At 39.7% G+C, this 27,574-nt stretch overlaps 1 protein-coding gene across 1 annotated transcript in view; it reads right to left on the bottom strand.

Annotated features, from left to right (window-relative positions):
* The window catches only part of Adamts12 (ADAM metallopeptidase with thrombospondin type 1 motif 12), a 184,440-nt gene that overhangs the window by 8,503 nt on the left and 148,363 nt on the right, over window positions 1–27,574 (bottom strand). The window contains exons 20-22 of the mRNA XM_010607722.3: window positions 15,036–15,215; window positions 10,384–10,527; window positions 5,208–5,367 (exon numbers count right to left, since the gene is read on the bottom strand). Coding sequence (XP_010606024.3) covers window positions 5,208–5,367; window positions 10,384–10,527; window positions 15,036–15,215 — 484 coding nt within the window. The remainder of the gene's footprint in view (window positions 1–5,207; window positions 5,368–10,383; window positions 10,528–15,035; window positions 15,216–27,574) is intronic.

Here is a 27,574-nt window from a genome sequence, read left to right on the forward strand (position 1 = left end):
ATATATATATATATATCCTTTTAATAATTGGGGGGTTCCAGAAAGGCTCAGCACTTGGTCTAGAATCACATAGCTGGTATGTAGATGGTGCTGGTAGAACTTTGTGCTCTCTTAGTGCCATTAAAGCTTTGGATCTAGGAGAATGAGTCTCTGGAATTGGGCACAGGTGGAATCACATATATGAGTCCTTGCCCAGAACAGCCTCTGTAGTTTGACACACAAGCCCCTCTTTTTCAAATTAGGGAGATACCTAAATGACTAAAAAAGTCCTGACCAAGCCTAGCATCATTGTTTGATCTTGGGAACCATGAGATCATGAGTCCTCCTTTTCAAATGTCCTCTGAGCGCTGGGAACATGCTGAGTCTTGGCATCCTACTGTTGGAGAGTGGGAACCAGCAGGGGGAGTGGAGAATACTGGTGGCCTATATTGGTAGTTAGCTTTCCAAGTCTATGTTTAGCAGCTCATTTAGACAATGACTATGAGCCCAACATCATGGTAGAGATTAATTACACCAGTTCTAGTTACTATTGTAAAACAATGAAGGTTTGTTGTATTCATCAGCCAGTTGGATCCCATCCCTGAAGTATGCACAATGCTTATAATTAGGAACAACTTAGATTGGAGATCCTAATTGTCCTCTGCCTGTTCAAAATAAAGCACTCTTGGAAATTTAAAGGAGCAGTTTTGTCTGTTAGCTATGTCTAGGTTGAGGAGATAATATTTTGCTCACGAAATAAAGTTGAAAGATACTTTCATCATTAGTAAACACAGTTTTTATAAGATATAGGGCTCCTTGAGACCAGGAACTATATCTTACTAATAGCATCCTCAGCTTTTAACACTTTCTTAAGACATATATTGTAATCAGTCATGTTTTCTAGTTAAAAGAATAAATAAAATCCTATTAGTACAGAAGGATATCCTTCAATATAAAATTTATAAACCAAATAATTCCTTCATATCTAATGGGATTTAAAGATGAAAGCACTCTGTATTATTTGCTTTTTGAGACAGGGTCTTGCTATGTAGACCAAGGTCAGGCTTGAACTTGCAATCCTCCTGTCTTAGCCTCCCAAATGCTAGAATTTTCAGCTTGTCTCTATTCTTTTCCTAGCATTTATACCCCTCATTTCCTAAATAAGAAAGCAAGAATGAAACAAAAACAAAATCAAGAAATGATGCACAAAAGACTTTTGTTTTGGTTTTCACCCAGATATTTGGAAAGCATTTTATAAACCTTGCCTTGGAAAAGATAGCTCTAAATTAAATTTTAAGTTATTAAAAATGTAGATGATACTTAAAAAAATGAAATGGCTTGTAGGGAAACAAGCCTTATATGAATTCATATCCAATCTTACATGGTAGATAAAGGGGTATGTTTATTATAATGACCAGCTGACAAGAGTCTTGACTTTGAATAGTTTATTTTCAAAGCATTTTAAGGGGTATGGGGTCAGGGTGGGGCATTCGCTCCTTAAATCAAAGAATTTCTTGTAAGTGTTCTTTCATGTTGCTTCATTGTGAGTAAGCACATGCCTCCCCTTTCAGGAAAAGCTAGTAATTAACTTTTGTTGTCCTGATAATGGTTGTTAAGTGGAATTCATTGCTATTTCTATTAATTGTCAGCCAACTGTTATTCACCATCTATTCAGTATGAGATTTCAAGATGAAAAATACCATATGCACAATGGACCCAGTTTTGATTATTGAAGATGACATTGTCTAGCAATAAGACAGTTAAAAAAAATCTATATAATTTTAAATACCATCAATAACCCATAACATCAGAAATGATCAAACAAGATTAGGTGACCACTTTAATTATATAAAAATACAATATGGAAAGAATTTTAAAGCCTCAATATTTTAAAAACATGGTGTCATAGGAGAGGAGATGAAATTAAAGAAAGGGGCCCCAAAATGACTCTTTGGTCTACAACGCAGTGCTTCTCTGATTTTAATGAGCACTGAAATCACTGAGGGAGCTCATGTAATTACAGGTTCTGATTTAATAGGTCTAGGGTGAGGTCTGAGATCTGACATTTTAGGAATCTCCCAGGAAAGCCAATTCATCTGGTCTTGAGTAGCAAGAGTTTGGAAGACTAAATTCGATCTCACTTATAAAAATTAGTCTTAGATGTTTTCTTGTGGTATATGAAATACAGACATGAAAGCTACCCTCAAATGCAAAGGACGGTTGGAAAGAAGCTACCCATGGTAATCATATCTAAAGCATTTCTCCCTTGGTGCATTTCAGTCAGGATTTCCAACCATCATCTCTCCTGACTTCTGAAACTGTACAAGAAACCAGTTACTGGATACTCTTACCTCGATGACTCACAGGCCCCGCAGCAAACATGCCCTCAATAATGATATTAATTACTTTCTCCCATCTTTAAACCCACCCTGTTTTGTTTTGTTTTGTTTTTCTCAGCACATTACAGCCTCATTTTCTCAGCAGCCCAAGTCAGAGATACGAACCTTGGTTTTCTTCTCTTTTTCTCTGGCACAAAGTCCTGTCAATTAGCTTCTGAATATACCTGATTTTTCCTCCTCCCTCTCTCCCTCTCTCTCTCTCCCTCCACTCTCTCTCTCTCTCTCTCTCTCTCTCTCTCTGTCTCTCTCTCTCTCTCTGCATTTCTGCCTGACTTCATGCCATGCATCTCCTTTGCATGGAGTACAGCTCCTGTCTCCTAATGGCTCCTGCTGTCTTTCCTTAGACTTGTAGCCAGAATAATGTTTTTATCTTCTCTTCTGCTTCAGCTATTTTCATGGCTCCTTTTTGCTCTCGGTATAATGTTCAAATTCATCCACATGCTTTACAAATCTCTTTATCTCTAACTCTGGCTCATCTCTCCAATGCTACCATTTATAACTCCTCTTGAGCTTTGTACTTGAGTCAGATTTATATGCCATGGCACTATCTTGTCATCTTCCTGGCTATTCTGGAAGCTGAAAACTCCTCCTGGAACCTCTTGCCTGACCTTGTCCTCCCCAAATACTCTCACAGCCTATCCCCTTTCTCTCCTCTCTTCTCATAGGGCCGATCACCAGTTTGTGCTTTTGTTTCTTCTTTGAAATTATGTTTAGAATGCAGTAAGTGCTCAACAATTATTTGTTGAATAAATGCATAATTTGGAATTAAACAATTCTAGGAAAATGTTCTCAGGGTTAACTCTAAGAGCAGTCTCTGTTGGATGTCTTAGAACTTGGAAGGAGGCAAGCACATATTTTATTCTCACCTTTAAGATACCTGTGTGTGTGTGTGTGTGTGTGTGTGTGTGTGTGTGTGTGTGTGTGTGTGTGTTTGGCAGAACTAAAGATTGAATCCAGGTCTATCACACCGAGTTACTCCCTGCCTTTCTTTTTGGAGACAGGCTCTTGCTATGTTCCTAAATTGCCTTGGCTGGGCTTGAATTTGTGATCCTCCTATCTTAGCCTTCCAGAGTATTGAGATTATGGTGTGTATCACCATTCCCAGATTGTTCTAAGAAATCTTTGGAAAAAGATTATCACAGCGTCCTACCAACATGCTGCTTTTACAGAAGCAGCATGAACCTTACTTGATGTCTCACAGATGGTTCTTTAATTAGGGGCATCCCAATACTCTAAATCTCAACAGCTGTACTACATCTATGCAAGACACTCTCCATTTTGTAAACAATATAAGTAAACTATTGAGAACATCTTCTCCTTGCTCGAGAATTTTCTTTCCAGGTTTTAAATTTAATTAAAAATCTTGCAGATCAGTGGAGTCAAAGATATCAGTGGAATGAACTTGAGCTCATGGTTGAATCTACTTATTTGTGGTCTTTGTGCTTGCAAGGCAGGCAGAAGAACCACTGAACAAAATCTCCAGCCCAACTTATTTGTGGATAAGGAAACTGCAGGCTACTGAGATGAAGTAACTTGCTTATGGGACATAACTGATGAGGCATTTGTCTTTTGGAGTTCACTCATGTATTAAAAGTTCCTTACAACTCTGTAAGGTTTATCCTATTATTTCTTTTATATACAAAAAGAAATTGAGTCTTAGAAAGCTAAACAACTTGACAAGTCACATAGATAGAGAATGGCTGCTCTGGGATGCAGATCTATTGCTGTCCTTTCCAAAGCTGGATTCTTTCCACCTCTAAGGAAATATGACACATGAAGAGTGAAAAGGAGGTCTGCCTTTGCATTCTGGTTCAGATGTCATTCCACTGTGTATCACAAACATGCCACTTAACTGCTCTAGACTACTTTTTAAAACACAGTGCTTAAGGTAGTCACAAAACGTCACAACTGAGATATCTTCTTGGTGCCGATTAGAACCCAGGGCCTTGTGCATGCCAGGGAAATATTCTTCCACTGAGCCACATCTGCAGCCCCCTAAGATATTTTTGAAAGTGAAAACTGAATGTAGCAAGCAACACTGCCTTTTCATTTGATTATTTTGTTTATTTTCAGGTGCCTCTGCTCATCTAACTTTGTTAGCTCCTAATACCCATGTACCCTGGTTACATGTACATGGGTACCCATGTACCTGAAGCCTACAGAAGTTCCCTGATCTCTACAGCAGAGCTTAAATGTCTGCAAATGCACTGCCCCGGGGGAAGTGGGCAACAGCTGAAGAGTATGAGTGTGAAAGTGCAGCTCACTGGCTCAGGAGCAGACAACTGTAAGTATAATGTACACACTGGAGCTCTCTTGCAAACCAGGCTGAAGCTGGGACTTCAGATGACTCAGAGGACACCCTGCCCATGCTTCCTCTCTCTTTTGTGGTGCTTCTCACTGCCTTAAGGGTCTTCCTTGGAAACATTTCTTTAATGAATCTCTTGCACACCTTCACCTACAGCCTACTTCTGGGGAACCTGACCTGAGACAGTGGAATTAAATGAATAGAAGAGACCATTCCGTATTTGATGGATTCCTGAGAGGCTAGAACATCTCTAAAACACCTATGAAAAACAAGTTAAGTCTCATTCGTGGGGGCTGACATCAGTATAAACATGTTTTGAGATAGGGAAAAAGATGAGATAATTCTTCAAGGAATTAAAGACAGACCCCACCAAGTCAGAAAGTTCACTCACACTTGCTGACTATACTCTTCAGCACTAAGATTCTGTTAGGCAAAGGGACCATGAAGCTATCCATAAGTCGAGTCATGCAGAATGACTTATTTGTGTCAAGCTCTGTTCTCCCTTGAGGAACCCATTCACTCACCAGCACTCTTTTTGCAGGCTTGCTGGTTGCAGTTTTGGAATTCTGCTGGTCTGGGTTCATGATCACACAGGCAGTGATCTTGGTCTTCAGCTGTGTTGTTCTGCGAGGGGACACACTGGACAGTCCTCTTCTGAAGTCCACCTCCACAGGACATGGTGCACTGAAAGAGAGGGACACACAGAGAGTTGGAGTTCTCACCCAGGATCACCAGGGGAACCTCAGCAGAGCACCCAACCACAGTCAATTATGGGAAAGTCTCCTCCATTACTGAGAATCTTTTTGAAAAAAAAGTCATAGAATAAATAAAAGGATATAATTTAGAGATGTGAATGTGAGAAGATTCCTACACTTTGAATATTCCTGAGTTGAGTTCAGCTTGTTTTACTACTGGGCTCTCTGAAGAAGGTGCTCTTTGAGAAAGGCCAGTTGCTCCCACCACATGGCTACAGCTTTGGGATCTAAGCATCTACAGTAGTACAGTGGAGCACTGCCAGCTAAGAAACATGCAACTGTTCCAAGGGATGGTTGCTGAATAAAGCTGGGCTAGTCATTCACTCCCTTGGGAATTTGGAATTAAGATGCAGAAAGAAATTCCATGAGGGTGAACGATGCAAATTAAAGTACAGTTAGTGGCCACATTTTATGCCAATTAGGAAGAGAAAAAAAACAGATGGCAGAAAATATGAGTGGAATTAAGCAAATGCTTAGAGTGGAACAGGATGAGAGATGGACTACTTGTAGTTATATGCTCTCAGTTCTAGCTAAAACTCGCAAACCAAACATTCATTTTTGCATCATAAATATATGGAGCAAAACATACAGAAAATGGTTGAAATGCAACCAAAAAATTTGGTGTTCTCCAATTTCTCTGAACTAGTGTTGCTTTGGGGATGGTGGTCAAATGTGGGTAAAAAGAATGGAACTTCTAGGAAAGCTGAGAGTAGAATCAGCCAAAGAAATGGGAGAGGAAGACCATGGTGGAGTGCAGGAATAATTTGGGATGGAGGCAGAAACAGAGCTGCACACAGAGATCAAGGAAGGGGCAGGGAAGCAGTGTTCTTTGGGATTGGGGTAGCTGGACCATATGTAATCTCATGTTATTCAAACACAAGATTTCGCTGTAATGTGATGATCGGCTCCTGTATCAGGGAGGATACTATTCTGGGCTGTGGAAGCAACTTTTTTATTTTTTTTAATTTTTTGGTGGCAGTACTGGAGATTGAACCCAGAGCCTTTACACTGAGCAATATCCCCTGCAGTTTTTATTTTTCATTTTGAGACAGGGTCTTGCTAAATGTCCAGGCTGGGCTTGAATTTTCTATCCTCCCTGCCCCAGCCTCCCAGGGTGTTGGCGCAACTGGCTACCACATCTGGCCTGGTAATAACTTCTAAAAGGGGATTCCTAAGAAGGTGAGAAAATGTGTCTGAGTTTATCTCATATATTTTTAAAAAATAAATTGACTGTTTTAATACTTTTTACAATACAGTTCAGTGGTCTTAAGAACATTCACATTTACTGTGCATTCACATTATTCACCATCCATTTCTAGAACTTTTTCATCTTGCCTAACTAATTTGTTCCATTAAACAAAACTTAACAATTCTCCATCTTCACCCTAGCTCCTAGCAAGAACCATTCTACTTTTTATCTCTGTGAAATTAATAACTGTAGGTACCTCGTATAAGTGGAATCATATAGTGTTTTTCCATCGTGACTGTCTTTTTTCATTTAATATAATGTCTAAGTTTCATCTATGGTGCAGAATATGTCAAAATTTCCTTTTCAAGGTGGAATAATGTTCCATTTTATGTATATACCAAATTTTCTACATCCATCCATCTACTGAGGGACCTTTGTGTTATGTCTACATTTGGTTATTGTGATCCATTTTATACCATGTTTCATGATTTTCAGCCTCATCTTTCTTACATGAGCAAAAACTCCCAAAGGACAGAAACAAGTTCTTTTCTCTTCATGAATCACAGTAATTAGCATGGCATTCAAAACTACTCACTGAGTAGCTTGAAAAGACTACTACAAGTAAAATTCTAGAAAAATCACTAAATTCAAAGAATTCTATTTGCCTTTTGAAATATTATTGAATATCCAGCTCACTGGATAAAAAAATTTCTACCAATTACTTGGGATACCACCAATCAACTCAGAATACTGCTAGTAAAACCCTGTTTCTTTTAAAGGCCTCCCATAGAGAGGCTAGGAAGAGAAATGTGTTACTTTTAAGAAATATCTACTATTCTATTTTATTTTAGTCTATATAAAGACTCAAACATGATGATCTTCATGGAGCTTCATGTTTGCAGGAAAAAGTCAGAGATTTTTTTGATTAAATCTGAAGTTGGTTTTATTCAGTGAATTTATCTCAATTTCTCCACAAATGTGGGAAATAAAAGAGTAAGAAATAACTACTCAACTGATCCAGAATCAATTAAAGTTTGTAACAGAGGACAGAAAGAAGATTGATGGAAAATAACCAAACCAGAACACAATATAACCCTATGCTAGGGCCTAGGAGAGTTGAGATTTCTTGTTTATTATACATCATCAAAGATCATTCACTTCATCATTAAATGAAGTGAATATAAGGTCTGTGTAAATATAAGGCCAAATGACTTCTTAATTTTTGCTTCTAAGAGATTAGTGAGATGAAGACGGCCTTTTTCCAGGTGCTGCAGTCTTGGGTGGGGCAAATTAGGATAAAGATCTAGTTCCAAATCAAACACAAAAGTAAACAGAGGCAACCACCATCTTTACATTTATTAGGCAATTAAAATAGCTTTTAATTAAGATGTATGAATTTGTTGATTTAATTGGAGGATTAAGCAGGAAGTAGGGTTGCTGATTTGACTTTGTTGATGGTGGTAATGCTATGAGTTTGGGGTCTTAAAGGTAAAGTGTATGTTTCCTAGGGGTCAAATCTACTCCTTCAGATCCTATAAAACCAAGAATCCTTGTGCACAGTGAGTGCTCCAAATAAGGTTGGGGTTAAACTTGGTGATCTCCTAGTTTAGGCTACTGACTCAGTGAATTTGTCACATCCTAAACTGAACTCTACTAGAGACTCATCAATCCTATGGGTACTGTCCAAAAGACAAGAGTTCTTTGAAACTCTAAGCGCCTTACTTGAAAAAGTTGATTCCCAGCACTCAGAAATACGTGCTCTGTGGTAGGCTGTAAGACATACATGAAGATCAGATTCTGTTATTGCTACCTCTCAATCAGCATAGATCAAATGAAGAAATCTAAAGAGAAACCATTTGATGTTTTATGATGAATGAAAACACATTCATTGAATAATTTCCTTGTACATATTATTAATATATGGCTGGCCATGTTTTATTCACATAGGGAATATTTTTGAATTCAATCCTTGTAATAGCATGAAAAATAAGATTTTTCTCATTTTACTGATATAGCAACAAAATTCCCTCTTCCACCCTAGTTTTTTTTTTTTCCTTTCAATTATGGTATATGCAGCTCTTTCTATGGAGACTTATACCCTTCAGATTTGGAAATTTTTTCTGGTGTTAGTTCTTTGATAATTTTTCCTTTCTCTTTTCTTAATTCTCCCTTCTGAAATCTTATTCTTTTGCTGTTGTATCTGCTGGTCTTGTGCTCTAATTTTCTTATCTTTAATCTTAATTTATTTTTGTCTTTTTTTCCTTTTGTTTTTTTTTGGCAGGGGTTGGAGACAGGGTCTCACTATGTAGTTGAGACTGACCTGGAATTCACTGTGTAGCCCAGGCTGGTCTTGAACTCAGAGCGATCCTCCTGCCTCAGCCTCCCAAGTGCTGGGATTACAGGCGTGTGCCACCACACCCTGCTCTTTTTTTCCTTTTCTTGTGACATTTCCTCAAATTATTTTCCTAATTCTTTGACTTAATTTTTTATGCTTTATACTTTAAATTTTTTCTAAAGTTCTCCTATTCTCCAAGTTCCTTCCCGTTGCTTCTTGATCTCACATTAGGGGTGCATTTAAAAATTTTTTTCTAAAGAGACTAATTATAGTTTTTTAGGGGCAGGATTTCATCCATTTCTTATGGGTTTTCTATTTCCTTGGGGTTTCTTTTATTCTGCTTGTTTAGTCATTCCACTTTTGGTGTGAAGGGAAGACTTGTTACAGAGAGGGACATAGGAGTGCATGGCTAATTCTTCTCTCCTACTCTTGTATAAACTGCCATAAAAGGCAGGGTTCATAGAGCTTTCAGAAGATTTTCCAGCGGGCAGCCACAATCAATACCAACTTCTCCTCTTCAATACCAATCAATACCAACTGATGGCCAATTAAGTAAAATGACCAGTACAGTGAGGTACCACTTCATGTCTGAATATCTTGCTCTTTACTCTTTTGCTATCACTCCTGTTTCCTGGTGTTGTATTTCCTAATAAAGTGTTAGCTTTTTTTGTCTCAAGACTGTGTGTCCTAGAGAACCCATGTACAACAAGTTAGAATGATGTATGAGTCGTCAGAGAGAAGTCAGTCTATGGGAGAGGTTTGTTTTCAGTATCAGAGATAGTTTTGTTTCACAATAAATACATTATAAGAGAATAATAAATCTTTCTCTCATTTTCAGTTGAATTACTTTGTTTGCCTCTTCATCAAACAGGCTGGCCATCTGGCAAACTGCTCTGTAGGAAGATAAGAGGACTGAAACTCACTAAGTCAGACTAAGTGTAAAGCTTCAGGACTAGAAGAGTCCTTCTGACTCTAGAAAAAGAACAGTGAACTTAAGGTGCTGGACGCAAAATAACTTTAGGCTTTGTGCCTTTGGAATAATATTTGTACTCCATTTGATTTTTTTCTCTTTTGAAAGTATTTGGTCTTTTCTCCTCTGAATTCTTTCAGCAGACTGAAGTATTAATGGTAAAAGCTATTAAAACTGAAGTTCCGTAGAAACATGCTATATATCAATGAACACTTTGATCATTTTTTTTTTTTTTGAGACAGGGTCTCACTACATAGTTGAGACTGATCTGGAACTCACTATGTAGCCCAGGCTGGTCTTGAACTCACAGTGATCCTCCTGCCTCAGCCTCCTCAATGAACACTTTGACCATTTGTAATGGATGCACGTGACTTTTATAATCAAATGAAAACAGATGCTACTTTCTTTTTTAAAGCTAAAGTGAAATACAGTATAAACAACCAATTCTTACCAAGTCCCAGTTCCCAGTGGCCCAGTGACAGCAAACATGCTTATTGCAGGGCATGGTGGATGGGGGTCGTTTCATCCAGTCACACGGTCCTCCTGGACAAGATACCCCTCTCTCCTGAACTCCACCTCCACAGGACCTGGAGCACTGATACACAATATGGGCAGGTTAGGTCAAATCAGGCGGTGATGCATTCAGTGATGCATACTATTGTTTTTGTCCTGTATTATCGGAAGCATTAGTGTCTGCACCGGAACCTGGCATATCCTTGCAGGTTCTTTACGATAACCGTTCTAGCTGTTTAGGCAAGAGAAAAGTAGCCAAAGAGGGAAGTTGATGAAGGAAATTTTGAGGCTAAGAGAAGAAAAATGAGAAAATGCCAAATAGTCCAGTGTCAAATAATGTGTCAAAAGAAAAGAATATTGGTAGGAAATTTACATGAGTAGTCTCTGCAGAATGAAAATTATATTAACTACATTTTGCCTTTAGGAACAAGTGTCTAGAAACCAAAATGTGAGTTGGAGGCTCTTTCATTATGATCGTCACTGACAGCCCCAAAGGAAACCACACATTTGCAATACAATTTTGTTTGCTTCTTGCTAAAATGTGATTCAATGTTACCCTACCACTATATAAAGGTTTTAGAATTACAGGTATCTATGCAAAGAAGGGTAATATTTATGGATTTTCTTAGGATTCTGATGTATGGACTATAATAATGCTCACAAAATAGACTCAAGATGGCTAATTGTATGTACAAGGGACACATCTTTAAATATGTCAAAGATTTCTTCACTAGAGTAATTTTTAAAAATATAGTTTCATTTTAATATCATGTAGAAAATTAAGTAATTTGCTAAGACTCTTTGAAAATGACTTTTAATACTGTGACTGTTAACTGTGTCTGCTTGAGTAAGAAATGCTCAAATAGACAGGATCAGCATAATTCTGGGTGTGGTTGAAAGGATTTGCTGAAGACAGAAGACCCACCTGGGATGTGGGTGGCACCAGCCAAAAGGTTTGTAACCTGAATGGAATAAAAGGGAAACAAAGAAGGAAGCCTTGCTTCTGTTTCCGCGGAGGAGCTCCAGTCTTCATGTTCACCTTGGATGTTGTCTGTTGGTTTCCAGTGCAGACTCTTCAGCCTTCCAGTGCAGACCCTGGGGTCTCCTGGTATGAATTCGCTGGGGATTCTCCTGAGAGCTCCAGGCCTTTAACCTTTCATTGGATCCTTCAGCTCTCCAGTGTGCAGACACCTGACTCTGTGGGTGGCCGCTGTAAGCCTACCTTGTAAGTCCTTATATATTTATGTATCTTACATTAAATCTATCTCTCTAGTGAGCACTGACTGATACAAATACCTTGAAGGCACTTTGAGAAACCATATTTATGCCATGATTACAATAATAATGGCAACAAAATTGTGGTTGTCTTGCCAACATCATGCCATCCTATCTGGAACTATATATATATATATATATATATATGTATACATATATACTATATATACTACACACACACTATATATATATGTATACTATATATACTATATATACTACACACACACACACACATGTTAGTATCATAGAAAACAGAAAAATTAACATACAGTTAGCCTTTTTTCACAATATTCCAGATTTGAGGATCAATGTGGATCCCCCCCATTTATTCAACGTTTTTTTAAGCCTACTTAAGGAGTGAAGAAGAATCCCTTGTCTGAGATCCCTATGTACCTACCTATGTACACACAGACTTAGGGACCCCTGACCAAGTAATCTGCAGAAAAAGGGAGTAAAGGTTCTCAAAGTGCTGTCATCAGACCAGCAACATTAGCATCTTCCAGGTAATAATAAAAAGGCAAGGCCCCCAGATTGGAAACTCAGTAGAGGAACACATTCATTTGTGTGTTGGGAAGTCCTCCAGTTGTGATTGTGGAGCATGCTAACATTTGACTACTGCTGCCAGAAAATTATGAAATATATCATTCACAATCCCAAAGCTAAAATGTATTTGTCTTATGGACAGTCTGTATTGGCTGACCAAATGAGTTCAGAACATTCCCAGGATGGCAGTTCATTTGGTAATGTGCATAGGCTGAACAGCTCAGGTTGTTCAGGGAAAGCACCTTAAAATGGTAAAACTCTCAACAGCTCAACAGTAGTGAATTGACTTTTATATTTCCTATCTCCTGTTCTCTCAGACAAGTCTCCCAACTTTGTCATTTTCTGAGAACAGAGAAACTTAGGAAGGAGGGTGGTGGGAGGCCTTCGGGGAATGGACGAATGTTGCAGCTGCCAGAGCTACTGAGGAAGTATAAACAATGGATCTTTTTTTCTGACAAGAAATATCTGATTGCCCACCTTTAGTAACCTTCAAATGTTATTTTTCTGATCAAGCAAACTAGGTTCCTCTGTAAACTCCAGGATCTAGAAGCTTCACCTGAAGAAGTCCAGGCAAGGCTCGGGATGTATGGAAAGTTTGCAGGCTTGGTTTCAGAGCAAGAGAGTAGCAGTCAGTTCATGTATTCCAGAGTTGGGGAAGACAAGGAGGAAAAAGAAGGGGCAGCAGTGTCTGTAAACACCGGGTAGTGGTCCAGAGCATCTGGTATCCACATGAGTGCTTGGCTCAGTGGACTAACAGTAAAACACTAATTCTGTATCCACAGGTTTTGATTCTCTCCCTTCCCTTCTTTGGTACATGATAGGTGTCCCTGAACGAGTTATCAATTCACTCTTTCTTCTAAGTTCATTTTTTGTTCAATGTCCATTGGGCTAAATTCCACAACGGAAAGGTCAAAAACATTGGATTATATCTGCGGTTTAAACTAAAAACTTCATTTATTTTTCATTGTGCAACCTCAGCTAGGTTTATTGATCTCTTTTAGTTTTCATTTCTTTACTATAAAGTGGAGTGAATAAGGGCAACCATCTAGGTCATTGTGAAAATTAAATCAAGTACTATAGGTAAAGAATCTACCCCATAGACACACTCAAAATATACTGGGTTCCAATTTTTCTTGCTTTTCTACCATTCTTGGATGTCATTGGGTGTATTTTTTAACTCTTGATACATCTATCTGTGCCCAAATGAGATCCTCATATTTCATTAAAAAACTAAAATGGTACATAAGATCCTAATGAGATAACTGACAATGGGAAATAGGAAGAAAAGGGCTAAAGGTGTAGGGAAAGTGGGAAGAGCAGGGAAAAGGAAAATAAGGGAAAAGAAAAAAACATGAGAAAATGAAAAAATGGAAAGAAAGTTTTTGTAAATAGGGAAGGGAGGAGGGGTTGAAGTGAGGGCAGGGGTATGGGGAAAATATGAGAACCAAGACCTGTCATGTAAAGGTACAAGATCCCAATGATGAATGTAACTGTACTGTATACCTAGATTGTACCAATAAACCCAATGAGGAAAAAAATAATAACTTTGTTTTCATGTGCCAGAGTAAAACCAAGACCCAGAGAAGCCAAGGCCTTCACATCCTTTCACAAAAAGCAAAAACACACATACACTTCTTTTTGTTTGTGCAAACAGTGATCTGGACCTTAAACTGAGAGATGCAACTAAAACTGTACTACTAGGTGAAAAGGCTCTTGCCTTTACCCCCAGCCTGATTGCAGACGTCTCAGACTAGCGTGAAAAGCTGTCTTAAATGGCTCCCATCAAAGTGGCCTTTGTTTGAATCATTCCATCATGTTCATTTCCCCAGCTGGGACCCCAATTACTCAACATATATTCTAGGAGATGATATTGTAATGAAATATTGCATTGTCATGGTTGAAACCACACCAATAATCTTCTCAGTGGAATTCTTTCAGTATCTGAAAGTATTTGACCTGCTCAGCTTCCCTTATACTCGGTCCAGTCACCCAATGGAAGCCGGTCACTACCATGACACAAGGGTGATCTTCAGGCAGGATCCTGATAGTGTGGGAGACCTCCTGGCCTTAGGCAGCTCACAGCACATGGGATGCCTTTCTGCTCTTGGAGACCAAAAGAGCATTCTATTCTCACCATATTTCGTTACCATTCTGACATGATCCTGAGAAATATAGTCCTACCTTCACCTTATCATATTAATATCCTGACATGAACTTAAAAAATATGCCCTTACCCTTATCACAATTTCTTGATCTCTGACCTGAACCTAAGGAGAATTTGCCCAACTGAGGGTAGCCCCCTGATCATTATAATATCATTAGCTATGTAGTTTTGACACCATACTCCTAGGGATTTGGCAGCCATGATGGGTCCCTCCACACCCATATAAAATAAGAAATGACCCCTCCTTATGTGAACACAGAGGCTTTCATTTAATTTGACAGAGTCCCCTCAAGTGGTAACCCAGACTCCATTACTCTGGAAAGGTCCTAAGAAATGCCTCAAAGCCTAAAGCAGACAGTTCACTCAGAGTCGAACTCACTCTTGAGTTTTCTCTTTTGCTGGCTCCCTCTCTGAGGAAAGTACTATCTTTAATAAATCTTTGTCTTTCTTACTGTGTGTCCTGCTCAATTCTTTTTTGGGGATGTAGAGGTCCTGGATATTTTTTCCCAGATTCTAGGCTCTGTGGTAACACATGTCTGTGGTAATGCATGTTGTGTGTTTAACACATGTCTATGGTAACGCATCTTGTCCCCTTGCGGGTGCCATACCTGGCTCCAGGGCTCCACCTGCCACTCTTCACAGGGCTCTGGATTACAGCTCATGCTCAGTGGGGGAGGAAGGCCAGCCAGGAACTGGCAGTGAAATGGCCTCAGGCTTCGGTGATGGTCCCAGCTGTCCACACACTGAATCTCTCGGATCTTAAAGCCCCCACTGCAGTTTCTGGAGCACTGTGTGGAGAGCAAAATCAAAGATAACACCTCAGTCCTTGGCATCTGGCCTCCATTGCCCTCCAGCCTGGAAACTTCAGGCTTGCACTCAAAAGAGGGGATATAGTTAGCTCAAGCGGAGCCTCTTTTTCCTTCACACTCACCGGAGAGGGTGTCACACAGCAGCTTCCCCAGTTAGGGCTCCCAGCATCAGAAAACACATATGAGGGTATAGATAATTGTAATACATGGGTAGGAATTAAGCTTGTGTTGTTCACTAGTCGTGAGTCCTTGGATAAGTCACAAAAGTATTCTTAACCTTGAAATTTACATCTCTCACAGGGTTAATCATAACTGTTACGTGCTGTTGCAAGGTTACAGACATTGGCACGGGGCAAGTACTGCTGGCATAATCTGTCTCACAGTAGCTATTCCCAGCAGACACCAGTATTCATTTCAGGAAAAGCAGTCAATCCTGGGATTGGGGATCGGGGAACCCCAAAGAGGGAGCTTCCGAACAAGCTACTCTCATCTCCCCCTCAGAATCCTGCTAAAAATGAGTTTTGTCTGTGCCTCTGAGCACAAGAACGGGTTACCATGGCTCTTAGGAGGGGCCTATGTTGGTGGAATAAACTGAGTAATTGCTCAGTGGTTCGACTCACTGAGTGAGCAATTAGTGTCCTTGTCCTCACTGTCACTGTTCCTCCTGCAGCTGTCCTCACCTGCCTATGGAGAGCCATCTACTCTGCTTTTGCCACACCTAGCCGTTCTGCAGTACTTCTCACAACCTGCTCTGGGTTGGAAATTACACAGTTCACTGCAGTCTGTAGGCTTTCATTGGACCAGAATATTTTTTTTCTTTTTATTGAGTTTATTGGTACATTCTAGGCATACAGTACAGTTACAGTCATTATTGGGATCTTGTACCTGTAAGTGACAGGTCTTGGTTCTCACTTTTACCTCTTGTTTGTAATAGCTAAAACTTGGAAACAGCCCATTTGCCCATCCAAATGTTGGAAACTGGATAAAGAAGATGTGGTTTTTCTATAAAATGGAATACTACTCAGCCATAAAGAATGAGAAATTAGATTCATTCATAGGAAAATTGATTCATTCTGAGGATTTACTCATAAGTGAAATAAATAAGTCACACGTGTAAATACCAAATAGTTTCTCTGGTGTGAAAAACTACAATAGTACACAAGATCCTAATGAGATAATTAACAATGTGAAATAGGAAGAAAAGGGCTAAAGGTGTAGGGAAAGTGGGAAGGGTAGGGGAAAGGGAGTAAGGGAAAAGAAAAGATTATGATAAAATGAAAAAATGGAAAAGGAAGGCAGGGACAAGTGGACCAGAACATTGATGGCCCAGGATGTCAACACCCAGGACATGGTGTCTAGTCTTTGTAGATTTCTAGTGCCATCTAGATACTTTCTAGCCTGTCTTGTTGGTGCCCACACTCAGGTGGTGGCCTGAGGTGACACCTGTGCTCATCAGCTCAGCCCTCCTTGGGTTAATACTATGTCCTTCTGGTCTCAACCTCCTCCGTTTTCCATCCCACACTCTTGGTATTGCCTACTTCTGTTCTTTCTTTAGGCCTCAGTTTAAATGAGATATTTCCCAAAAGGAGAGTTCTTCCTTGCATACCTTATCTAAGGAAGCACTTCCTCTTATTTATCTCAGCTCCTTCTGTGTTTTCATCATAGGAACTTGCAAGTTAAAACAACTCATTTATCTTGTCTGTCCTTTCTATTAGGCTCTCTGAACCCTGTCTGCTCTGTTCTTCATTGTGTCACAAGCACCTAGCACAGGGTTAGGCAAAGTGTTGATATCCAAAATAGACTTTAATGCATTGAAAATGGTTATAGTGGAAAAGTCATAGCTGTAGGATTGTGAGTGAGGAAAGAAAATTCATGAAGACTTTTCAGTGGAAGTAGATTCCCCAAATACTGCACCCCTTTCATCCACTGACTAGGAGACTGCAAGCCACCTGACTTTAAATCTTCCTCTGTCACATGGGAAGACATGGAGCTGTGTGACCCATATGGGTAGACAGATGTTTTTATGCTTCCATAAATCAAGTGTTTTTAGCTTCTCAAATATAATCAACACTTGCCAAACACCTTCCCCAAAATTACAAATTAAAAGCTTCATTTTCTGACTATGCAGTAAACATATAGATAAAGTGGCTGTCAAATTAAATTAGCTGTAGAACAAAATTTAAATAGCCACACAGAGCATACATTTGTTGGACAAAACAGATTTCTTGAAAACAGCACATGGTAAAAACAAGAAGGCTGGCTCTACATTAGGAAAGGGGAACTTCATAAGACATGAGTGCAAAATGGAGTTTTATTTTATTTCTTATTTGTCGCTAAAATCTGTTATGGCTAAGGTTAATTTTCTAATTACCATTCTTCTATTGTCAACAGATTCACATCATATTCACACCCATTGGGAAATAGTTTGCCAATATGTTGAAGTCAGACACAAAGGAAGACAGTTACTAAATTTATGGCTTTTCTATTCCATTTTCAAGAGCATCTTGGATTAAATTAGCAAGAAGGAAGAAGTAGCATACTGACTCTTGTACTCTTTTCTTTTTGTTTTGTTATTTTGTTTTTTTTAGACAGGACCTCACTATGCACTTCAGGCTGGCCTTGAAACCACTATGTATACCTCGCTGGCCTCAAACTCACAGCAACCCTCCTGTCTCAGCCTCCTTAGTGCTGGGATTACATGCATGCACTACACCCAGTTTGACTCACTGCTTTCTTAAAGCTGTTCTGCTTTTGTGTTCTGATTGTCGGTTATTAATTACATTAATTTCCTTACTACTTTAGAAGATCATTTGTATTTCTGATTTTATTTTAACCCAGTTTCTTTGGGCCAGACTGAGGACAGAAGCTTAGCTAACGGGACCAGAAAAAAACGGCTTACATCCTATGGAAGCCAAACAAGCCTGACGATTTCTCATTACTGCGTCAGTTTGTTAAACTGATGTGATTTGCAAACCAGAGAGTCAGAATGAAAAACACCCTTAGCTTGCAGTTTGAAAATCTTCAGAAGAAACATACAAAATGTTCAGTCAGGAAGTGCATGGAGCTGTGGACGATGCACAGTTTCAGTGTCAGAATCCAAATTAAGGATTTTCAAGCAAATCTTTGTTACTCCATGTTTCCCTTCTCAAAAATCACTTTCACTCCTAGATAAAGTACATTGTTTTGGAATTGACATATGTTACACAACTGCTGCACACATCTATTATATACTGTTTCCTGCTTTCTGAAAAGCTGTAATTGGAGTGATAACACATCCTGGGTTCATAGCTTCTTAGGATCGAGACTGCACAGGGTGAGTGAGGTTCATGGTCCAGTGTGAGTTAGTGGTGTAAATGTTCCAAGCCTTGATTCCTCAGTGACAATTGTAAAGTCCTGCATCGGGGCAATAATGAAATCACTTATCTAAAGCATCACTGCAATGTTAAGCAAGTGGTGGTGTTCGTACCGACAATCTGAGAGCCTGTCTGCTCAGTGCCGGAGAGTAAACACCTTCTCTTGCCAGTATTCCACTGAGAGAACTTACTGCACTACTGCTGGTCCACCTGCCTCCTGCCCCAAGTTCAGGAAGCCAGAGGCTAGTAAACGCCTAACCGTCAGCTCTAACTTTCAGGTGGAGCTCAAAGCTTGTTCATAACATTCTACCACTTATGAAGGTGTTTTGCACACTGTTGTAGTTTGGATCTGGAAGGTCACCTAAAGGCCCACGTGTTACAGGCTTGTTCACCAGCTTGGTACTTTCGGAGCTGGAGAAATCTTTACAAAGTGTACTGTAATGGAAGTTCTTTGTGTTTTATAAATATGCTTTTGAAAAAGATAGTGATGCTCTGATCTCTTCCTCTTTTTTCTTTCCAGTAATGAGGTGTTGAGCTTTTTGTCCACAATGTGCTCCCTACTATGACGTGTTGCCTCAGACCCCAAAGCCATGGGGACGATTGGCCCTGAACTGAACTCTCTATAACTGTGAGCCAAAATAAACCTTTTCTCCCTGTGAATCAATCTTCTCCAGTATTTATTAGAGTGATGGGAAGATGACTGACACATTTTTGAACCTTACAACAACTGCACAAGGTTAGTAGAGGCAATATTATGAACTTCATTTCAGAGGTGAATAAACTAAATCTCCTAAGAAGTTAGATGAATGGGCCAGGGTACATGGTAATCAGTGACAGAGGGGGGCTTCCGGCCAAATTTGTTTGATTCCAAGTTTACTACTGTATCTTGAATTTAATTCTGAGGTACTATGTTTTTCCCAAGCCTACTTCCAAGAGCAAGATAGAACTCCAACAATGACTTTGTTTCAGACAGATTAATAAAACAAGAAGCAAGCCATTCTGATAAACTGCTTCTAGATATTGCAAGGGCAGAGATCTGGATGTGCAGTCTTATTCTTCTGTCATACTTATAAGAATATGTTCACAGTCATTATGTTAGGATTCACAGCAGAAGAGTGGTTTTAGGGCCATGCCAGTCAAACAATTGCAATGTAGGCAGTAATCACAGTAGTGGGTGTTCCTGGTGAGCACCCTGATGCCTCAGGTATGAAGCCTGGCTGTGGATCTAGGTAAGGCTGCAACATAGCCTGCAATCCCATGAGAATTAAACTGTCTTTGGATCTGGGGTAGAGACTACAGAAGAGCAAAGTAACATTAGTATCCTTATTTCTGAAAAAATATCTGTGAAAGGGCAAACTGTCACTTTACCATAATCTAAACTCTGTATTTTTAAAGGTAAAATTAAGGATCTGCTTTCCTCTTCTAGGTTTTGGAGGTTTCCCTTCAAGTGAACTTGAAAAAAACGAACAGAAGTAGTGAAGCTGCTGTCTGCAATGACTCCTGCCTTTAATCCCAGGTATTTGGGAAGCTGTGGCAGGAGGATCACAAGTTCAAGGTCAGCCTGGGCAAGTTAGTGAAACTCTGCCTCAAAATAAGCAACAAAAAAGCTGAGAATGTAGCTCAATGATAGAGCACTTGCTTGATATGCACAAGGCCCTGGGTTTAATCCCAGGAACATAAAAACAAAGAAGTTTTATTCAATCATTAAGATTAACACTCCTAAGAAAATTAGAACAGTATGAAAAAATTAAAAACAGAGCAATTGACTATCAGTAGTTAATGTCTTCTATACTGATAGAAGGGCCATTTTCTTTACTGATAGGAATGAAGTGATTTTGAGGGTTAGAGTTTTAGCTGTGGTGGGAAGTAATTACAATCTGGCAGAATTTGATGATGTGACAGAGACAATGCCTACAAAACCACATGGAGTGCTGGAGTGCGTGTTTCCATCCCACCAAGGAGGGCAGGAGGGAAGGAGAAGATACAGAGAGAGGAGGAGGAGGAAGACGGGACAGAGGAAAAGGAGGAAGAAGAGAGGAGAGAAGAAGGGAAAGGGAAGGGGATGGGGAAGAGGGCGGAGAGAGGCAGGGGAGGGGAGGAGGAGGAGAAGGGAAGGGCAGTGCTGGACTGAAAAGGCCTGGCTCCAGAGAACAGCTCCCCAATCTCATTTTACCTGATGCCAGGTAGAACTCCCCAGGCTGGAGTGGACCTCTGTGAAGTACAGCCTGTTTCATCCATTTGTGTTTTCCATAAACCTTGTAATTTCCAAGAAAATCATTACTCCCAGGGAGAAGAGAGAGGGATTTAGGACTTGAACATCTGGCAAGGTTAGGGCTGCAAGACATATCTCATGGTCCTGTTTGAAGACACAAGCTTTCCACTAGACAAAGGAGCTACCATCTAGGGTCACCAGCCTCTTGAAATTTCCTGGGTAGCTTTTTCTTTTCTCTTGTCCTGCATCAAGGGATCATGAGAGGTGTTCTCTGGAGAGGGTACGGACTTGTGGGGACTCCTAGGTCTTCTGTGACACAGGAGCTGTGCACAGAACTCTTTACTCTGCTCTTCCTGCCTGCCAGCCATCCAGAAACCCTGCCTTTCACTAGCATCTTCTAACTTCTGTGGATCTCCCAAGGGCTGGCTCAGCCCCAGTCCAAGGCAAGAGGTAGATGGGGCCTGATTAGTGCCCCAAAGCACTAAGGCTAATGAATCTGATAATCCGACACACTCATTGCACAAGGGACTCTGCTGACAGCGCAGCAAACCATAGTTCGATTAGCAGAGAGTAAAACCACTCTTCAATAATGCAAATATATAAAAAAGAGTCACTAAATTTGCTGGAAGGTAAGTTAGACAGAACTCTTGAAGACATTGGCATAGGAAAATACTTTATGAACAAATCCTCAGTAGCACGGGAACTAGCAGAAAGAATCAACAATTGGGATCTCATATTATTGGACTATTATCTAGAATATATAAAGAACTCAAAAAAATCAGTCCCCCCAAATATAAATACCTGATTCAAAAATGGGCATCTAAAATGAACAGACATTTCTCAGACAAAGAAGTAAAAGTAGCAAGTAAATATATGAAAAAATGTTTCACATCGCTGGTCATTTGAGAGATGCAGATGAAAACAACACGGAGATTCAAATTCACCCCACAAAGAATGTCTGCTATCAAGAAATCAACCAATAACAAATGTTGGTGGGGCTATGGGGAGAAAGGAACCCTTCTCCATTGCTGGTGGGAGTGCAGATTGGTGCAACCACCATGGAAATCAATATGGAAATACCTCAAAGACATGGGATTAGAGGTTCCATTTGACCCAGCCATTCCTCTGCTGGGCATCTTTCCAAAAGAATTAAAAGAATCATATCACAGTGACATACGTGCACCTGTGCTTATAGCAGAACAGTTCGTAATAGCTAAAACTTGGAAACAGCTCATTTGTCCATCAGTTGGAGAATGCATAAAAGAGATGTAGTTTTTCTATAAAATGGAATACTACTCAGCCATAAAGAATGAGAAATTAGATTTAGTCTTAGGTAAATGGATACATATTGAGGATATACTCCTAAGTAAAATAAATAAGTCACACATTTGTAAATACCAAATAGTTTCTCTGGTGTTAAAAACTATAATAGTACACAAGATCCTAATGAGATAATTGACAATGTGAAATAGGAAGAAAAGGGCTAAAGGTGTAGGGGAAGTGGGAAGGGTAGGGGAAAGCAAATAAGGGAAAAGAAAAAAATATGAGAAAATGAAAAAATGGAAATAAAGTGTTTGTAAATAGGGAAGGGAGGAGGGGTTGAAGTGAGGGCAGGGGTATGGGGAAAATATGAGAACCAAGACCTGTCATGTAAAGGTACAAGATCCCAATGATGAATGTAACTGTGCTGTATACCTAAAATGTTCCAATAAACTTAATGAGGAAGAAAAATAATGCAAATATATTTTTAAAAACCAAATTACCCCTTATGTCTTGGGTTTCTTTTCAGTTTACATCTGGCAGATTAAGCTGTGTATTTGTTTTGTGAAGAGCTGCTGAGCTGTGATTTAATTATATATGTGATAATATATAATTATTCATTATGATGCTAAATTGAAATAATTTCAAAATAACATCGCATCCTGGACAAAGCAATTAATTATGCAAATATAACTATTCCAGTTTATCTTGTAAGGGAAAAGACAAGCAGTTAAAACTGTGTGGGTTAATAAAAACTCCGGACTTCCAAGACTTCTGGCCCACACTTAGCACCAGTGATTTATTCATTCGTTGTTTTCTAAAAGAAAGGAGGCAGAAAGGTGGGAAAGAAGAGAAAGCGCCTTTTATTCCTCTCAGGCCAAGACACGGCCTGACAGCTTACCTTGCTCCAGTTTCCCACTTTCCAGCCGGCACACGGGCGGAGGTGGCATTTCTTGGCGGGGTCGGGCCTCTGGAAGGCAGCGCAGTCCGTGTCCACCTGCGTGCTGCACTCCACAGTTCTCCAGTAGGCGCCCAGACCACACGTGGTGGAGCACTGCCGGGTGAGAAGAGAGGAAACAGGCTGAGGGCTGCTTCCATCACTGGGATCCTGGAGCTGGGGTTATCTGCTCCAGCTGCTAAGACTGCCTGCAGAGCACTGAAATGATATTAATGCGGGTGCCCACACCTACACAAATTAACTGAATCCAGGGACCAGTATAGAAAAAAATTTCTCCAAGTCGTCTTTAGGAAGCAGGTGGAGATGAGAGTCCCTGACTTATATGTAGGAAAAAATCCAGTGTAAATGAAAATATGTTTGCCTTTACATTTTGTTCTGGCACAGAGGCCTATGGGCTGTGGGCACATTGTGTTGTTTCACACCAGTGCTGCTCAGCGTGGATGAGAGATCCCAGCATCTATCTCTTACTTCATGCCCATCTAGCACTGCACTGCATTATCTCACTAACTCCTTTCGGTATGATGTAGCCTGGGCTCACTAAAATGTAGATAACCAAAATAAAGCTTAGAGAGTTGACTTGCCAACCAGTAAGATGGGGTTTCTGCCTCCAAAATCCAGTCTGTTGTGCATTACAGCAGTGTTCCTCCATCTCTAGGGACCTTTGGAAGCACCTGGGGTCTTGCTAAGTGCATCTTCTGATACCGTAGATCTGCAGTGGGGTGGATATTTTGCATTTCTAACAATATCTCAGGTGATGTCATTGTCTTTGGCCCTCAGACCACACTTGGAATTAGAAAGAAGTCACACTGCTTGATCCACTGGTGGTGACTACATTGGTCATCTTTTGCTTCATGTGTAGCCCATTCTCGCAAGGTATTTTCATTTATTTATAATTCTTAAATATCCCAGGTTTAGCTCAGGGTCACCTGGCAGATGATGCAAAATTTCCCCCATAGTTTCTTACATTTTATCTGCTTTATTCCTACATAGGATTGATTTTTCTTCTTCCCCTTTTCTGATTATCAGAAGAGGTGTTGTCTCTGAACACATGAAGCACAGCTCTGAGGTAACTTTTAAAAGGAGACGTTTAAGAAGCTCCACTTTGAATGTTTCTTTTGGTGAATTATTCAAGTCAACACAAACCTTAAGTTTCTTTTGCTGCATCTTTATACTCCATATAATTTTATGTTTCATTTGGTTCAAAATCTTGTATAATAACAAGTTTATACGTATAACATAATGCATAAATTGTAGAATCATAGAAAGGAAGAAGTAGGAAATAGCCTATGTGACCGTCTTATCCAAAGGTTCATTTATGTAGAGGCAGGCTCATCTCTTCTTTAAAGTTTTTTAGAATTAATCTGCATCTTTTGTAAGTGCCTATCTTTCTCCTTTGTACTATACCATGCATCCACGTAGTAGAGATGGTAACAGCTGATGTGCTATGACCACAAATTGCACCAGTGGCCCAACTGTTCATACTTCCTTTCATCTGTGCTGTTTGCAGCTTCTCTCATCAAGAGTTTCTTTAGCTCTTGAATTAGGGCTGTTTTTGTTTTGACTGACAGGATGTAGTGAATGATGTGCTATTTCTCCAAAGGTCTTGATTTCCATCCTAGCCCTTCAACCTCTTCCTTACCATGAGTAGTAAACCTGGACATACTAGAGGGTGAGAGTTTATGTGAAGCACAGCCAGGTGACTCGGCCCAGGCCATCCCAGACCAGCCAGGGTCTGCTGACCCTGAGGCAGGCACCTGACAACCAGGTAAATCTTTTACCTGAGGGTACAATTACAGTTCTGCAGTTGCAAACAATGAGATCTTTCACAGTTTCCTAACTGTCTGAAGCCTGTAAAACTGGTGGTAACACCAGGACCTCCCTCCTTTAATGGATGGTTATGAGGACTAACAGGGATTGTCCATGTACATTGCTTCATACACAGCCAGTGTGCTACAAGTTTTACCTGTTGAGCACTACACATCTGTGAGCACAGGATCACAAGCCCCAGTTTCCAGACATTGGGACCAACAGAGTTTAGGCGTTATGCTGAAGGTCAGGGAAAATATGGCATTTGGCCAAATGCGGGAAAATTGAGGAGAACAAATTTTCAGGCCAGTGACAATCTCATTAATTCTCAAGCGATGGCTGTAGTTGTTTGTACCACATTTATATTGCAAATAAATGCACGTTATCTCTGAGCTTCTGAACGTAGTCCTACTGAGGAACAAAAATTTGTTTAATTCTTTTGACAGTTTCTATTGAGGCAAAAAACACAAAGGAAAGGTAAAAAGAGGAAGCCCATGGAACATAGTAAAAGTAAAAGTGAGATTCTTTCTGTTAGATTTTTACTAATTAAATTAGTTTCAAATTGGGAGTGGGAGAAGTGATAAGAAAAGAGAGCTTGGAAGAGGTGGAAGAACAGCTTTATTTTGCTCATCCTTGTCACAGTTAATGACCTTACAGCAATGGATCGATCTGGTCAAGGAGCAGGTGCTGGGGGGTTCAGAACTGGAACTGATTCTGAGGGTCACATCAGCATTCTGTGAAAGCTGCTCTGAAAGGCCATGGAAAATCATGCTGTCACTTTCATTCTGCAGGACTGCAGAGCCTATATCTAACTGACTGGCCCAGGGGAAATGACTGAATGATGCAGAATCCAAGGAGGGGTGAATTTCTGTCAAAATAAAAGCCCTACTCATGGGCATTCTGTGGCCCTGAAGTTTTCTATTTTGTACCTATAGGCCAGAGCAAACACTTCCTGAGTACCTTCCATTTGCCTGACACACTTCTGAGTACTTTATAGACAATTATTTGTTTTAGCTCATAATCTTGTGAGTCAGGAATTATCATCCCCATTTTACAGATGAGGAAACTGAGAAAGAATAAGAACATATAGTTGGCAAGTGAGTTAGGATTCAAATTCGGAAAACTCAGTTTGAAGCTATATGCCTCTTTATAGTGTTAACTTGGTTGTTATGCCAGTTATTTAATTTTTGAAACCTCAATTAGTAAAACAAGTGCTATATGTAAAGGGAGCTTTGAATAGTCTTGCAGTGCAGGGCAAGAAGTGGGAGTACATCTTAAGAAAGACTCCACCCATACCCTAATAAACTTTAGACACAATTTCTTGGCTTGGAGATCAAAAAGCTTTATGGAAGAGGAAGTTCAAACCTTGATCCTGAATCTTGGAAACAGCCCAAATGGCCATCAGTTGGAGACTGGATAAAAAAGATGTGGTTTTTCTATAAAATGAAATACTACTCAGCCATAAAGAGGGAGAAATTAAAATCATTCATAGGAAAATGGATGCATATTGAAGCCATACTCTTAAGTGAAATAAAGATACTGAATAGTTTCTCTGGTATGAAAAACTAAAAGTGTAAAAAAGATCCAAATGGTATAATTGACAATGTGAAATAGGAAGAAAGGGGCTAATGGTGTAGGGGAAGTGGGAAGGGTAGGGGAAAGGAAATAAGGGGAAAAAATAGGAGAAAATGAAAATATGGAAGCAAAGTCACTGTAAGTAGGGAAGGGTGGAGGGGGTAAAGAGAGGGCAGGGGTATGGGGAAAAAAGAAGAACCAAGACTTGTCATGTTAAGGTACAAGATCTCAATGATGAATGGAACTGTACTGTATTCCTAAAAAGTACCAATAAAATCAATGAGAAAAAGAAAAAAAATGATCCTGAAGAATAAGTAGAACTATTATCTAGAATATATAAAGAACTCAAAAAAATCAGTCCCCCCAAATATAAATACCTGATTCAAAAATGGGCATCTAAAATGAACAGACATTTCTCAGACAAAGAAGTAAAAGTAGCAAGTAAATATATGAAAAAATGTTTCACATCGCTGGTCATTTGAGAGATGCAGATGAAAACAACACGGAGATTCAAATTCACCCCACAAAGAATGTCTGCTATCAAGAAATCAACCAATAACAAATGTTGGTGGGGCTATGGGGAGAAAGGAACCCTTCTCCATTGCTGGTGGGAGTGCAGATTGGTGCAACCACCATGGAAATCAATATGGAAATACCTCAAAGACATGGGATTAGAGGTTCCATTTGACCCAGCCATTCCTCTGCTGGGCATCTTTCCAAAAGAATTAAAAGAATCATATCACAGTGACATACGTGCACCTGTGCTTATAGCAGAACAGTTCGTAATAGCTAAAACTTGGAAACAGCTCATTTGTCCATCAGTTGGAGAATGCATAAAAGAGATGTAGTTTTTCTATAAAATGGAATACTACTCAGCCATAAAGAATGAGAAATTAGATTTAGTCTTAGGTAAATGGATACATATTGAGGATATACTCCTAAGTAAAATAAATAAGTCACACATTTGTAAATACCAAATAGTTTCTCTGGTGTTAAAAACTATAATAGTACACAAGATCCTAATGAGATAATTGACAATGTGAAATAGGAAGAAAAGGGCTAAAGGTGTAGGGGAAGTGGGAAGGGTAGGGGAAAGCAAATAAGGGAAAAGAAAAAAATATGAGAAAATGAAAAAATGGAAATAAAGTGTTTGTAAATAGGGAAGGGAGGAGGG

The sequence above is a fragment of the Fukomys damarensis genome, unplaced genomic scaffold (genome assembly GCF_012274545.1).
Source record: "Fukomys damarensis isolate Sample0158 unplaced genomic scaffold, DMR_v1.0_HiC HiC_scaffold_1, whole genome shotgun sequence".
NCBI classification, from domain to species: Eukaryota; Metazoa; Chordata; class Mammalia; order Rodentia; family Bathyergidae; genus Fukomys; species Fukomys damarensis.